The sequence below is a fragment of the Ylistrum balloti genome, unplaced genomic scaffold (genome assembly GCF_031769215.1).
Source record: "Ylistrum balloti isolate Yb309-2 unplaced genomic scaffold, AGI_CSIRO_Ybal_v1 Utg369758, whole genome shotgun sequence".
Taxonomy (NCBI): Eukaryota; Metazoa; Mollusca; class Bivalvia; order Pectinida; family Pectinidae; genus Ylistrum; species Ylistrum balloti.
In genome coordinates this window covers 2,237,198-2,251,381 of record NW_026781958.1, presented here as the reverse complement: position 1 = coordinate 2,251,381, position 14,184 = coordinate 2,237,198, and the positions used below count along the sequence as shown (strand labels likewise).

General features: G+C 33.3%; 1 protein-coding gene across 1 annotated transcript; it reads left to right on the top strand.

Annotated features, from left to right (window-relative positions):
• The first annotated feature begins 10,356 nt into the window (after window positions 1–10,356).
• On the top strand, window positions 10,357–14,096 carry LOC132543585 (uncharacterized). The gene is made up of 3 exons (XM_060207099.1): window positions 10,357–10,385; window positions 10,780–10,923; window positions 13,849–14,096. The coding sequence occupies exons 2-3, from the start codon at window positions 10,800–10,802 to the stop codon at window positions 14,094–14,096; spliced, it is 372 nt and encodes a 123-aa protein (XP_060063082.1). The 5' UTR covers window positions 10,357–10,385; window positions 10,780–10,799.
• Window positions 14,097–14,184: the final 88 nt, after the last annotated feature.

Genomic DNA, 14,184 nt, shown 5'->3' with positions numbered 1-14,184 from the left:
TATCTTTTATACACGGTACATTAGATCCACAGTATGTGGACGTACTATTCGTCAACGCATTCTTATCTTGACAATTCATTAAAGTTAGTTGCCATTGAGTCAAAGTATAGTTAACTAAAAGAAAAAAACAAATCTAACATCATTTTATTATAAATACGGAATATCGCAAAACAAAAAGTTATTCCAACACTCTTCAAAATTTCAATAGATAATTCATTAAGTATTTCAACACAAATATTTATAATTTCCTAAATGTTTTTCAATATTTCATAATTGAGTTAATTTTATCTCAACTGACCAAAGAAGCTGACAAATCCTCTTGAATTCTCAGGTCTCGCTTTGGATCTTAGTTGTCAAAATGACGTTTATCTGGTGATTGAAGGCTTACAAAGCCCCTACTAATTATCGTATAATAGGCAATTGGAAGTTAATTACTTAGTGGTAAATGACACTAAAGGCGGTATTGTAAATAGTTCGTGATTTTTTCAATGTAATGTTATATAAAATCACCTCCTTATCTAAGTTGATATGTATAATTTATACTTTAACTAAATATGTAACATTTGATATAACCATTAATAATTCTACATACGCAATTGTGAATGTTCTGCCTTTTTAGTTAAACAACTTATATTGTAAAGAAATTGTTGTGTGTTTTTGGATTAATCTAATCCTTATTTAATGATAATTTTTATAGTTCTTTTAAAACTTTTAGAATACTAAGTTTCATAGGTTAATAATAATGACTGTTTAGAATGCAAACTGGAGCGGATGTACCTCAAAAATAACTCAAATTTAAACAAAGAGGTTTTTAAAATAGACCAAATCGAAGTACATGTGAAGAGCATTTGTTTCAGTCTTATAAACATGTGGCGTCAAACTGTAAAAGATCTAAGCGCGAGATCGTAAAAGACCAAAAAATGAGACAATACACACCTTAGTGGTAATTGTAAAGGTCAAATATATATTTGGTTTACTTATAAGTCTTTAGATATCAAACATCAAAAAATCAAATGAACAAAAGAAATTACAATAATTGATCAGTTATAAGATCTCTCATATATATATATATAATAAAGAAATATGTATTTATGTATGTATATGATATGATTTTCCATATAGGGTATTCCTATTCTGTATCGTCTATTTTGATAAAACTTTAAGCTACACAAGATTATTGTGACAAGTAAGGAGGCAGAAATGTCCTATCCACATACATACCTCAAAACGGACCATATTTACTGCGTATGATTTTTTTGTTACGTAAAATTTTACATATTACTTATTGTTCTGTTGCTGTTTAGGATTACAGTTATTCAAGATAAGGTCTTGATATTGTATATAATAGATTGTATTTAAAGGTATACAACTTTTCCAGGGTTTTGATAAAGAGACCATGATATCCTGAGTTTTATTTGTCAAATAGATAAATCGGGCGAATTTCTATAAATGTGGATTGAGTTTGGGTTCGGGATTGCCTTCTTAAGATCTATAAAACACGCGAAGCAAAGTTAATGGAATCCTTGCGTCCTATTGATAGGACGTGCAAGGTTGGGGTGGTGGAGAAAAGCAGGAATTCCCGAAGAAAAAAACACTGACCTGTGACAGTGACGCCTAAACCACTCGGCCGATTTGGTATTGATAAGTAGCCAAAGAAATCAAAAGTCCAAAATAAATCAAATTAACATCAAGATGTGGTTCAATCATGTCTTGTTAATTTATTGATTTGTTTTGATAAAAGTTCATTTCCTCAACTTTTCGTCTGCATTTTCAAATGCATAGCCCTTAAATCACAGACGAGTATGGAAACTGCTACGTGACAGTTTTGTTTATCATTGTTTGGGATATACTATACTTGTGTCTATATAAATATTGAGAAGTGCCAATAATTTGTGTATATTTTCTTCAACTACATGTATTTTGAACTAGTAAAGGCTGGAGGAAAACAATTTGAGTAAAGTTGCACGATTTCAGTTTTTTTTTATATAATTATATATGCTGACGTAATTCTGTCTGTATACACCCTCTCTAGTATTTCAAAGTCTAAATCGAGACATTAAGTTCTCCTGTGTGACCTTATAACTACATGAAACGTACTTCGGGGAGGAAAGATGAAAGTTTAAGACCTAGATATATATCTTTGATAGAAACAAATGACATTTGACGAGATAACCAAACACGGCTTGAAGATGCTAATCGGAAAATTGCTGTAGGTGTTGGTTATAGACCTAACAAGCATTACAAAACGCAGTTAAATGCTTTTGAAAAGGCACACAGCATCTGCAATCAACTATCCCATGAAAGATGAACGGCGTTGCAAATATAGGATTGCAACACGTTCACCTATCATGGGACAGAGATGTATTGTGTCTTTTCAAATGCTTTTGTCATATATGGTTGTGAACTATACTGAAACTTTTGTATAAAATACGTCAACATCAAAGAGAAAATATACGGAGAACGAAAAGACCTTGCTTAATCCTTAATTTCACTTTCAGATATAGATATATTGCTGACGTCCTGTCTTTAGATAACAGGAAATTTATTCACCACGTCTATCGTATATACCCATTGGAAATCAAAGACACAGCAGACTATTCTAGATCAGCCATTTATCTCGATCTTTTCCTACAACGAAACAAAGATGGACAGTTTTCCACAAAGCTGTATGATTGGCGTAAAAAATTCAGTTGACCATGGTTTGAATTGTCCATTCCTGGATAACAACATCGATGCATACCCAGTCTATTGTGTTAACATGTCACAGTTAATTCGATAATCAAAGGTCTGTTCCCAAGATCACGATTTTCTTACAACCGTTTACAAATTACTAACACAAGGTTTTGAAAGTACAGAATGTAGACGTTTTACGGTCGTCATAGCGGTCACATTGAGAAATATTCTTTTTTCTTTGTGCGATATAAAGTTAGACATTGTTGTATACATAGATACATGTACATTTGAATTTGTTCAGGAGTTTTAGTGAACATCTTTCTTCTGTTCATAGTTTGCCATATTCTTACTTAAATGTGTTGGATTAGATTATGTTAACTTTTTGGCATATTCTTGTTGTTTTTGTTACAGTCGGCACTTCATATTTGAATAACATAGGTAGCAATATGGAGTGACAAAAATTCACCGACTTTATGAGGCTGAGAATAACGGAGAGGAAAAGAAAAGATACTTTGCTGTCTTTATTATTCATTTATTATATTGTACTCAATAATGTTTGTTAATTCGCAATGGCCAGCTTGGTATCTGATTTACTTTTAGAATACATTAAATATAATCTGACACAGTATCAAGTTTGGGTACATTTTATGAAATATGAAATAATTTACACCTGCGGGTTCAAATAAAATCTGACGTTGATATATTGACGAAATATATTCAAAAGACATTCTCAAGGTAGATTAAATTGACACGTTACACAGCATTACTCTACACACACACAAAAAATATTTTTTTGAGGTACTAACAGTCACGAAATGAATAATTATGATTAATGTATTTCTACAAATGGACGTCAGGATTGATTTAAATTATTCTGTCTTTGTTTTATAACTAATATCAACTTAATAACATTATTACTTGCAAATGTATATCAATATAATCATTCATACACATTGAGGAAATGAGATATTTAAATCTATGGTATAAAATTCTAATATAAAAAAAAATACATGTTCTTTTACTGAAAGGTTGACTAAATATCTTGATCGATTTTATTATGTAATTGTTTTTAAAACTAACAAAGCTTTTTATATTATGTTATCAGACCACCCTAATCGTTGTATAAACCAAATTATTAAAAGTACTTTCAGCTTAACACTATAGGAAAGACATCACAGTTTTGATTTTTCCTCATCAATATACAAATCAATATCAAAAGTGGTTTCGTGATATCAAACATGTTTCTAGCTCGAGGTGTCCTTTGAACAAGCTGGTACCGGTTGGTGCCAATACAGACGGGAGACAAAGCATGACAGACAGGTATTGGACACGTCAAAGACTGGTACACAGTATCTTAAATAATCTTTGGTCCACGCAGTACACATGCTGATCGCATTGAGGATGAAATATTAGATAATGAATCATGAATTTAGTGTTGGCAACATAATATGGTAATGTTGAATTATCGTGACGTTTTATTTATTGCTTTGAAATGCTGTTTCATATTAATATTTCAAAACTTCGTTTGATGTCCATATCAACTAAATCAAATTTGATGGCCATGATCTTATCATATCGGAATTCAATGGAATAAAGAAAATCTAAATAAAGTTGCATCTTAAACAAGTTTATCTGTTTTCCTATGTTAACTACTTCAATCCTTTTGAAATATTTTTGTAAATGTTGCATTTTTGTATTGGTTCAAGTAGATAAAGATGAAGAACCGTCGTCCATTGTTAAAGATAATTGTATCGATGAGATCTTTTTATCTGTATTCTACTTTAATTTCGAATGGCACGGAATGTTTTCTAAAGTGACAATAACGTGTTTTCATCATATCATCTTTATGATACAAAATACAAAACCTGTCCGTAACAAAGAATTGACGAAGATATATTTTAGAATGAAATAATATGTTTAAAAGGTGCCAGAATAAAATGAACTTAAAACCATTTTGTTACTCCCATTGAAAATAAACACATACAAAGATAAGTGATATGTACATGTAATGTGAACTAATGGCGCTGTGATTGACTGGAGGCTAAAAGTGATGACGTCATAACTTCATATCGTCATATATATTGTGACGTCACAAAAGAAAAAAAATATAGAGTGAAGAATATCGCTGGTTTAGATTTTGTATCAATCTGATAAAAAGAAGCTTTCACGTATGTTTGCAAATGTAATATAAAAAAAAGAATGTCACGTGCTCATGGACAACTTATTTATACATTCCTGCTATATTGTTCTTTAGTTCATCTAAATTATTAGAAAAACAAACAAATCTATGACTTTTCTTATTTATGAAGAAGATAGTGTTTTATCTAAGATTTCTCTGTAAACGCCGAAAAAGGATCCCAAAGAATTTGACAAAGAAGATCAACTCCTCATTTTGTGCCTTGTAGTTAATATTAGAAACGAAGGATGATTTCAATGAGGAAATCCATGACAGAACAATTTATATGATTCTTTAAACTTTGAAATAGATATGTACTTTTAAATTATTAGCTTAATCTTATTCAATGACATTGTTTATCATAAATCTTGTAAACATTTTTAAAAATCCTATAATGGTAATAAAGATTATACAAAATCGGTGGTCCTTAAAATTTAATTGCAAACGTGTACACGTCCACAGGTGTAATGGAAGCCAGGTAGACAATAGACAAAGGTATGGAACATTGAGACCACCGGGACAAAAACGCCTATTGCATTCTGACAGTTAGATTGTTTGTTCAGTGTTTACTCCAAAGTTCATCCTGCAGTTTATAACAGTATCACAAATCAGATCATCTTAAGCTAAAACAGAGACAATGAAACTTTGACCTCTAACACCTCTCGGTGCCATACATGTGTCGAGATACCATCCATAAAACTGGGGGTATATATGTTATGTTGTACATGCCGACGGAGACTGTAAGGCGTTCGTGTGCTATGCTTTTACATGCTGTTGTGCATTCGGTCATATAACCATGGTAAGTGATTTTAATAACTTTTACATCTTTCATATAGAGTTTAGATTTCCTAAATTCGATTGAAGATGATATAAACACAAGTTGGACGGTTTTAGGTATCAAATGTTTATTTACTTCTTACACGGGTGGTTGTAAACAAAGAATAGAACATTTAAATGGAATAAACCATGTAGCATTTTCGTGATATGAAATATTTTGAACTTTAATTTTGCTGTACCATAATTGATGTTGAAATAACATCCAGTTCTTTAATTTTCATTCAAAACATATTATCGTATTTCAATGTCATTTTGTTTAACTATTTCAATGTAAATTGTACAACGAAATTATGTATGAAGTTTCTCCTACGATCTGGCGACACGTGCCAATCAATAACACAAGGAATCTATTCTTATGATTTGAATTTGACGTCACGCCAAAATAGCTTCTCTGCTACTCAAATAGAACTGTATGGCGGAGAGGTTTGGCTGGCATTACATTTACAGCACGGAGAATTTCGCGTACCTGTACGTGTTATAATTCTTTCTAACTGTTATTGATAATTGAATCCATGGGGTTAGTGCACTTCCTGGTCAAGATATTCACATTTCTTTTGATCAATGTTGACATTCTTCGGTCGAATCTTATATTTTAAAATCAAGGCCTTTAGCATCACTGACGAATCCTAGAAGGACGAAAGGACTGCGTGGTGCAGGTTAATTACGTATTGGCTTTATTGTCCCTCATTTCATATTTGTACTCAACGGTGATAGTGCCTTGAGTGTCTTTTGTACAATCATCAACTTAGCTACAAATTATGTTAAATACGAGAAAAAATTTTCAAAAGTAAATAATATCTATATACAGGAGTTGGCGCCTTTGTGACAGTATGGCATTGACTAAGAATAAGTATAATCGCTGACCAGGGGGAAGCTAAATCTAAGGGCATACTATTTATGTGACATACCCCCTTAACTCTCTCGCACATATCAGAGGCAAAATGCTTAAGGATATATGAAGGCCTTTTGTTCAAAATTTCTGAAATCCATCTTTCGTTCTGGCATGTTTTTTTGAAAGGTTACAATTCAGAAAGTATTTTTAATCCGAAGCATGCCATCAATTACGCCATCAAATACACAGATCACATACAAATGGCTAAATGCGCTATATAACGTGCCCTTTTTCAAATTTATTAGAAAATGTATAAAGATACACATAAGTCTACGATATTACGTTGGAATTCATTTTAAATTGTATAATGACCTTCATTCATCAATTAGCACCATAGTTCTTAATCTAAAATAAAAAGTTACAAGTTCAGTACTGAAGCTAGCATATTACATTGATTCTAGCACAAATAACAAATGAAAATACTACTTTTGTTCATATTAAAAAATTATGGGGAAGCTTTATGGTCGGAATAATGAACTCGTTGAGAAATATTCTATTTCTTTGTGTGACGTGACGTTGGACGTATTTTATGCTCGTTAATTTGCATGTTGGTTCTGTTTTTGTATACGTTGTTCTCATTTGAGAACTCGACATTACTTACTCGGATTGACCAGGGTTAACATGTGTCGTTGATGAGGCAGTAGACGCTTACTAATCCGGAACAACTGGTCTTCTTTTCCTTGTACAAGAGTCTCCTGTACTTTTTCAGGAGTCTACATGTCTATGTTACCATGTCCATGTTGGCAATTTCTTGTTGTTTTTGGTTTAGGTAGCAATTCATATTATGAGTCATACTCAAGTCTAACTATATCAACTTACAAAGTAATTTTCTACGCCCAACATAGACACGGGATCAAAGTTGGATATAGCTGTTGATATAATCAGGATACAACTTTTTTTCTTCCTGAAGAATATCTTAACAGAAGAATGTGGATTGATTTTATTTGAGCCAGATCTGTAACGTAAAAGTACAATGCAGTACAATAATGTATAAGTTTTATTCGTTTTACAAGACGTTTGAAACAAGAAATACACCCGTAAATTGATTCGTAATGTTGCTCAAATGGAAGAAAACGGGGATGTGTTTTTGGTGGAAGGAAACCAAAGCAGTCTTGTCATGGTCGTATCGCTGACCATCGGTAAAGTTTCAGTTTAGAAAGGGTCTCCAAATTTTGTAATCAGTTAATTTAGAATTTTCAAGTTTATTCAGCAGCTTTCCAGAAAATAGATAGTTAAGTAAATAGAAGACTGTTTTGGTTAATACAATTTTAATAAGTATGTAAGTCTCTCAAACAATCAAACAATGCTCTCGTTATACCATTTTTTCTGAGAAGGCAAAGCCTGGTAAGGACGAATTGGAAGGGAAAAATACAAAGGGCAACTGGTTCAGTTAGAGGTCTACCATACAGCTACGTGTGTACAGTAATAAAAACAAAGCTTTCGTATCCGGGTCCTACTTTATGCACGTAGATGATAAAAGATAGTCATCAGGAATGTGTTCTCATACACATTACCTAAGCAGGATATAACAGTAATCAATGTGTTTATATTACATCATGTATAGTTTATGTAAGATTCAAGGTCTTGATATACGTATAAGGCGGGATAATCGTTGGCCTAAACTTACCCAGTGTTTACATCGTTTGCGTTGTATCCTTGTTTTGTATTTATAATGAAACGAATTAAGATATGTACCTATTACGAATGGGAGTAAAAAGCAAAACAAAAAATAAAACAAAAAACACAGGAAAATACCAACATATATAGTCATAATCCAAACTCAAATTCAATAAAACTAAGGAAAATTAAACAAAGAAGATATTTACACAGAGACTCATAAGAAAGTACAATGAGAGTAAGACCAAGTGTTCCGAAAGAGTAAACGTCTTCTGCTTCATCGACGACACTCGACATCGTAGATATTGGTTGATCTAAGCAAGTTATGTCACGTTCTCAAATGAGAACAAGGTTTACAAAAACGGAACAAACAGGCAAACTAACGATGTAGAACTAGTATTCAGCGAAACACAACACATATCTTGTTGTAAGGACAAGAAACACATTTACTTACCACAATATATTTGAGTGACCTGTTTATCACATCTATTCTAAGTCACATTGTGATCACCAAGCGGTAATTGTGAGTAGGAGGAGGTGATAGGTTTAGGAATTTGCTACAGTGATACCACAGAGAAAAGTGCCACAGACGTTTTCAGATTTATTGAGATTTTCTTTACGTCTTACGAAAATAAAAAAAATAAGTCTTAATTGATCTATGGAAATAAGATAATTACCTATGCCATCACCACAAGGATTTAAATATCCGTTTGTGAGAACGAGACCTGGCTGATCAAATGCTGGAGCTCGTCAGATCTTACAATACATAAGCATTATACTTACCTTCAGCAGTTTACTATATTAATGAATATTAAGTAGTACTTTTGAGCAACCCGAAATATTTAACTATAGTCCGCACAAGTGTGTGGACCTTGGTTGTACTAATGCATATCTATATGTGTAGCAGGATTTCGATTTCGAGTTATTTTTATCATTTTTAGTATCCAGACAAAGACATTAAACATGTATCTATAATTCAAATTGTATTGACCAATCAAAAATAATATAATAAAATAAGAAAATAAAGACTAATTGACATTATTAGCAAATGTAGTGATGTGTCAGGGCTATATAAGGATGTCTTTCTAATATTCTTGTGTAAGTCCAGTGGAGCGAATCTTTCAAATCACACAACGCTGCTTTGCTTAACACTTTTTATCTCCCGCTTTCACCGAAATTTGGGGTTGTCCGTCCGTGCGTGCCTCCGTCTGTCTGTCACACTTTCGTTTCCGTGTTCTAACCTCCCCAAATATTATCCAACTTGGGTGAAACTTGGTCAGCAGATGCATCTTGGGTCATTAAGACTGAGTTTGACTACCAGTACCATCTGTTGATAATTATTAATAGTGATGAGGTATCCTTTTATTTCATTAATCGGTTCATTTCCGTGCTCTAACTTCCCTAAATATAATCCGATTTAGATGAAACTTGGTCAGCAGATGCATATTAGGACACATAAGACTGAGTTCAGCAATTAGCATCATCTATCAATATCTATGCCTGCTTAGCACAATTATATTTACTAGTATGCAAGTTTTCTTCAATTAGTTCACTTTTTTGGTTAATATTTGACATGTCCAATAAAACATCTACTCTCTATAATCCTTTACATCTTTCTTTGACTTTAAAGCAATACATCATAGTTCAAGAGAATATATCATTCTACATATCATTATGACATGCTTACTCCTAACCTCTAAAGTATTTACTTACAATATGTTTGGAAAGCGGGTGATATAGATTGCATGAATTTGCTTGTTTTATGTAACATTTACCGGGATGCAGATATACAATATACCTATGAAGCAGTCCTGACGGAATTTGTAAACGCCAGCCTCCATTTCATTTCGTCAAATAAAAATTATAGGTAAACAATCCGGGAATAAGACCATTGAATGATAAAGGTTTCTTGTGATTAGGAATTCTTCTAAAACACACCAAAACAGTCTGTCTTGTTTTAGAGACGGTATTGTGAAAAACACATGACCTGTAGGGGATTGTATAAGAGACTGTATGTACTGTTAAGTGACGCTATTGTAAGTAATATCATAGACGTACATCTATTAATATCCATTGTTTTCCTGATATTTTTTTCGATAAAGATGTTGTAATAGTACTTTGTCACAAAACTAAACATTGCTACGGCTACTTTGTAGAATGCGTCGGATCTGCCGGAAGAGGAACTTGCGCGTAAGTACAGTTTTTGTATCGGTGTTTTATAATTTTAAACCTATGCGATGAAAACGCACTTTGCTTGCTTATTATACACAGAAAATATGCATGGATTCAAATTCTAAGATATCTTTATGAATTGCTAATACCAATAAACAATATATACATTACACATACCCACTTCAAATCTGATCGCCATTTAAGAAAAAAAATTCTGCCTTTTTCAAAATTGCTTTAATTAACGCTCTCGATTTAGATTTATAAATTTGAATTCGTTTTAAGTTCTAAGTACGTGATAGCTTGTGTAATATTTGTGTCTTGATAAAGGGACAGATTGCCTCGTAAATTGGACAATTGTCCGTACTGTCGTTATTACTTCATTGATAATACATATATTTTCTAATGTTTACAGGTCTGCGCGAGACATTTAAAATGTTTGATCGTGACAATAGCGGCAGGATAACAGCCGAGAACCTTACCTTGGTAATGCAAACTTTAGGACAGAATCCTACACAAGAGGAGGTGGAAGACTTGTTAAAAGATAAGGACGTTGACGGTAAGATCCCAATCAGAAGTTTCAATCCTGTGTCCTTAATCCTTTCGACGGTGACGCTGATAATCGTCTCCTGAATTGCAGACGGTAGTAACCGCATAGAGATGTTCTGATGAAATATTTAGATATGATGAAAAACATCCAAATGTATCCATATTGAATAAGCAGACATTTCCGTTATTTGAAAAAAAATGAAAAAAAAATCTTGTTATAAAAACGTGTTTATTTGTAATCTATCGACTGGAATGGATGATTTTTTTTATTGTTGTGCTTTGCCCGGGTAGAACCCCATGGCGTTTTAGATATACAGAAATTCATAAATCTATCCACTGTGTTTAATTAACCAGCACAGTGAAGATATTGAATATTTTTTAAAGTCTTACTTCGATAAAATTCGTCATTCTTATCTTAACTGAACAGAAACATGCACGTGCAAACAAAACATATGCATTAACGATAAAAATTGCACAAAATTCTAATATACCGATATTTGTTAAGTCCAGCATTTCCCGGTGGTGGAGATATATTCGCCAAATTAGACATGTATGTTGATACTGGTACAGAAATTTGTGCAGAGTTGACCAGTTTAATTAAATTATGGACTAGAAGACTTGGCAGTATGTGTAAGTTTCCACGATACACAGACATTCAGATAAGACAGTCATATGTAAAATTGTTAGATTTCCGAATCGCCAGGGATGTTCATTTTAACCTCGTTACAGGCTTGTTTTGTGAAAAGCGACGCAATATTGTATTTCAATAACGTATTTTCTTTTTATCAAGAAAACATATTATGCATATTTTCTTTATAACGCCAATTTCTTAGATACCGAAAAGTGATAATGGCAGTGTAACGAATGTTACATGTAACGTTCATGAAATGTTTCCAAGACATCGTCATATATTTTGATGTTATCCATCAGTTTTTTAAAGTTTTCTCTATGTTACTGAATACAGTTTTTCTTTTCAGTCCATGAGATAGTCTCAGAGCTGCATGTGTTGAAAATTTGCTTCGACACTCATCAATTCTTGAACGTTGTTTCGTGCGATCAAACAGGAGTTTTGTATTCACATTAAATGCATTGCATGACATGTTCGCACATAATGTGTTTTTGAAAATAGGGATTAGTTTGCGGAAGGATCTTCTCCATCCACGATCGTAAAAGTTCGAATTTTTAATTCTTTAAAACGTTCTCCATTCGTCCAGTCTTAAAACGCAGTAATTAGAGACTGTAATTTAGAGTCATCTTCCCCTGACATGAAGATTTTGACCTTTGAAATATTTCACTGACTAACCTGTAGATCTAACTAATCAACATAATTGGCTCCTTGGGGTTTACATAACTATGCATAACACATTTATAAAATCCCAAAAGTTAATTCGAATCCTAAGAGGCAGCAGATTTGACGAGCTACTTGGCCCCTAGTGATTTGGGATACAATCACTGTAGTTAAAAAGCGGCGATAATTGAGTGCTGCCCGTATATTGTGTGATATCTATATTCTTACTGTGAAAAACGTATATAATGCCATCTAACTGTCAAATTGTCTGGTTTCTACATCACTTGGATAACGCGTGGTAGTGTTAATTCTGAATCAGAATCGAATACCCATACTACATGATTTCATTCGCCATTCTGGCACCACCAGCACCTTTTCGTAAAACTCACACCACGAAACAAAGAATACGTTGGTGTCTGTTTGTGATGTTTGCTGTGTTCATCTCCCCGTTTACAGCTAGAATGATTCTGAATCGGGGCCTATTAGTAGGAAGGGGCTACCACTCTGAACAACATGCGAGAGGTCCGTCGCATGCCATCCAGTGGAATTCGGGTAAAGTGTACTGTCCTATTACACAACCACAACAACACAGAACGGTGCATTTCTAAGCGTCCCAAGAAACACAAACCATAGCGGGCGGGGCGCGTTCTGTGGGTACTCACTATTATATGTGCAAACGCTCTACTATTTGAGCAAACGAGGCAACGCAATATATGGAAACAAGCAGAAGAAAGGTGAGAGACTTTTAATGTCACCGGTTACATCACCTCTGATTTGTTATAAATATATTTTTTTAGATTTGTACTGAATAGAATCAATGTACAATTTCATTCGAAAAATCAACGCTTGAACACATCAGTACTGACGATCTGTTGTATTTTACAAATAGTTTTTTTCATGGGTCATTATGATTTAAGAAATTTCGTGATAGAATTTAGTATTAATGAATCAATTATGACAAATTGATATAGTTATTAACCTGCTATTCTGAACACCTCAGTATTTTGTATGTCTAACATTGACTTTGTTACGGCCGTGAGACCTCGGGAAATATTCCTGTAATAATCTATTATGCTGACTACAGCGTTCTGGCTGCATATTCCTGTTGCAAGCTTACGTAAATCACCTGCCATATTATACCTGTGATACCCAATGTTATGACTCCTTTGAATGTGTAGGTATCGTGCCAAAACGCCATCTCTTTAGTAACATTCCCTGTACACAATAGACTGCGGCGGAGTCGGGAGGTCCCGTTTACTCTAACGGCCCATTAATATAACAATAAATATTGGTTTTATTGCAGCTATGATCAACTTTATATCTTTTAGATTTAATTTATTACACGGAATATAAGTTTTTAATAGAGAAATGTGTAGTTCTAACATGTGTTACCAGGTATCTCGCTCCTTACGAGAATGTTTTTATTAACTTGTTTCCGTTTTGTGTTTGTTCATAGCAAGCCTCTGATAACATCCATATCGCTTTGCCAAGCAATATTTCATATCTTGAACAAAAGCATATTTCAAATTTCAAAATTTCAGACTTCAACTTTTTCAAATTTCAATTCGAACTAAGATTGGTATGTGATCAGTTTTTCTATTTATTTTTTTTCTACAATTTTTTAAAATCTTATTTTATCTTATTTAGGAGACGGGATGATCAACTTTGAAGATTTTACAAAAATGATGAAAGTAAAAATGGAAACGAATGAAGAGGAAGCGGAATTACGTCTCGCGTTCAAAGTATTTGATAGAGACAATAGTGGGAAAATAGATTTCGAGGAGCTCCGACTGGCATTGACCAATATCGGAGAGAAGTTAACGAACGATGAGGTGAAGGAGATGCTGAAGGATGCGGATAGCAATGGAGATGGCGAGATCGATTATGAAGGTTAGAAAATTCTCTGGTATCTTTGATGAATTGTAACACCGGAAGTGTCAAAAATTTGTCTCATATAATCTCTTCAACAGAACAAACAACAAA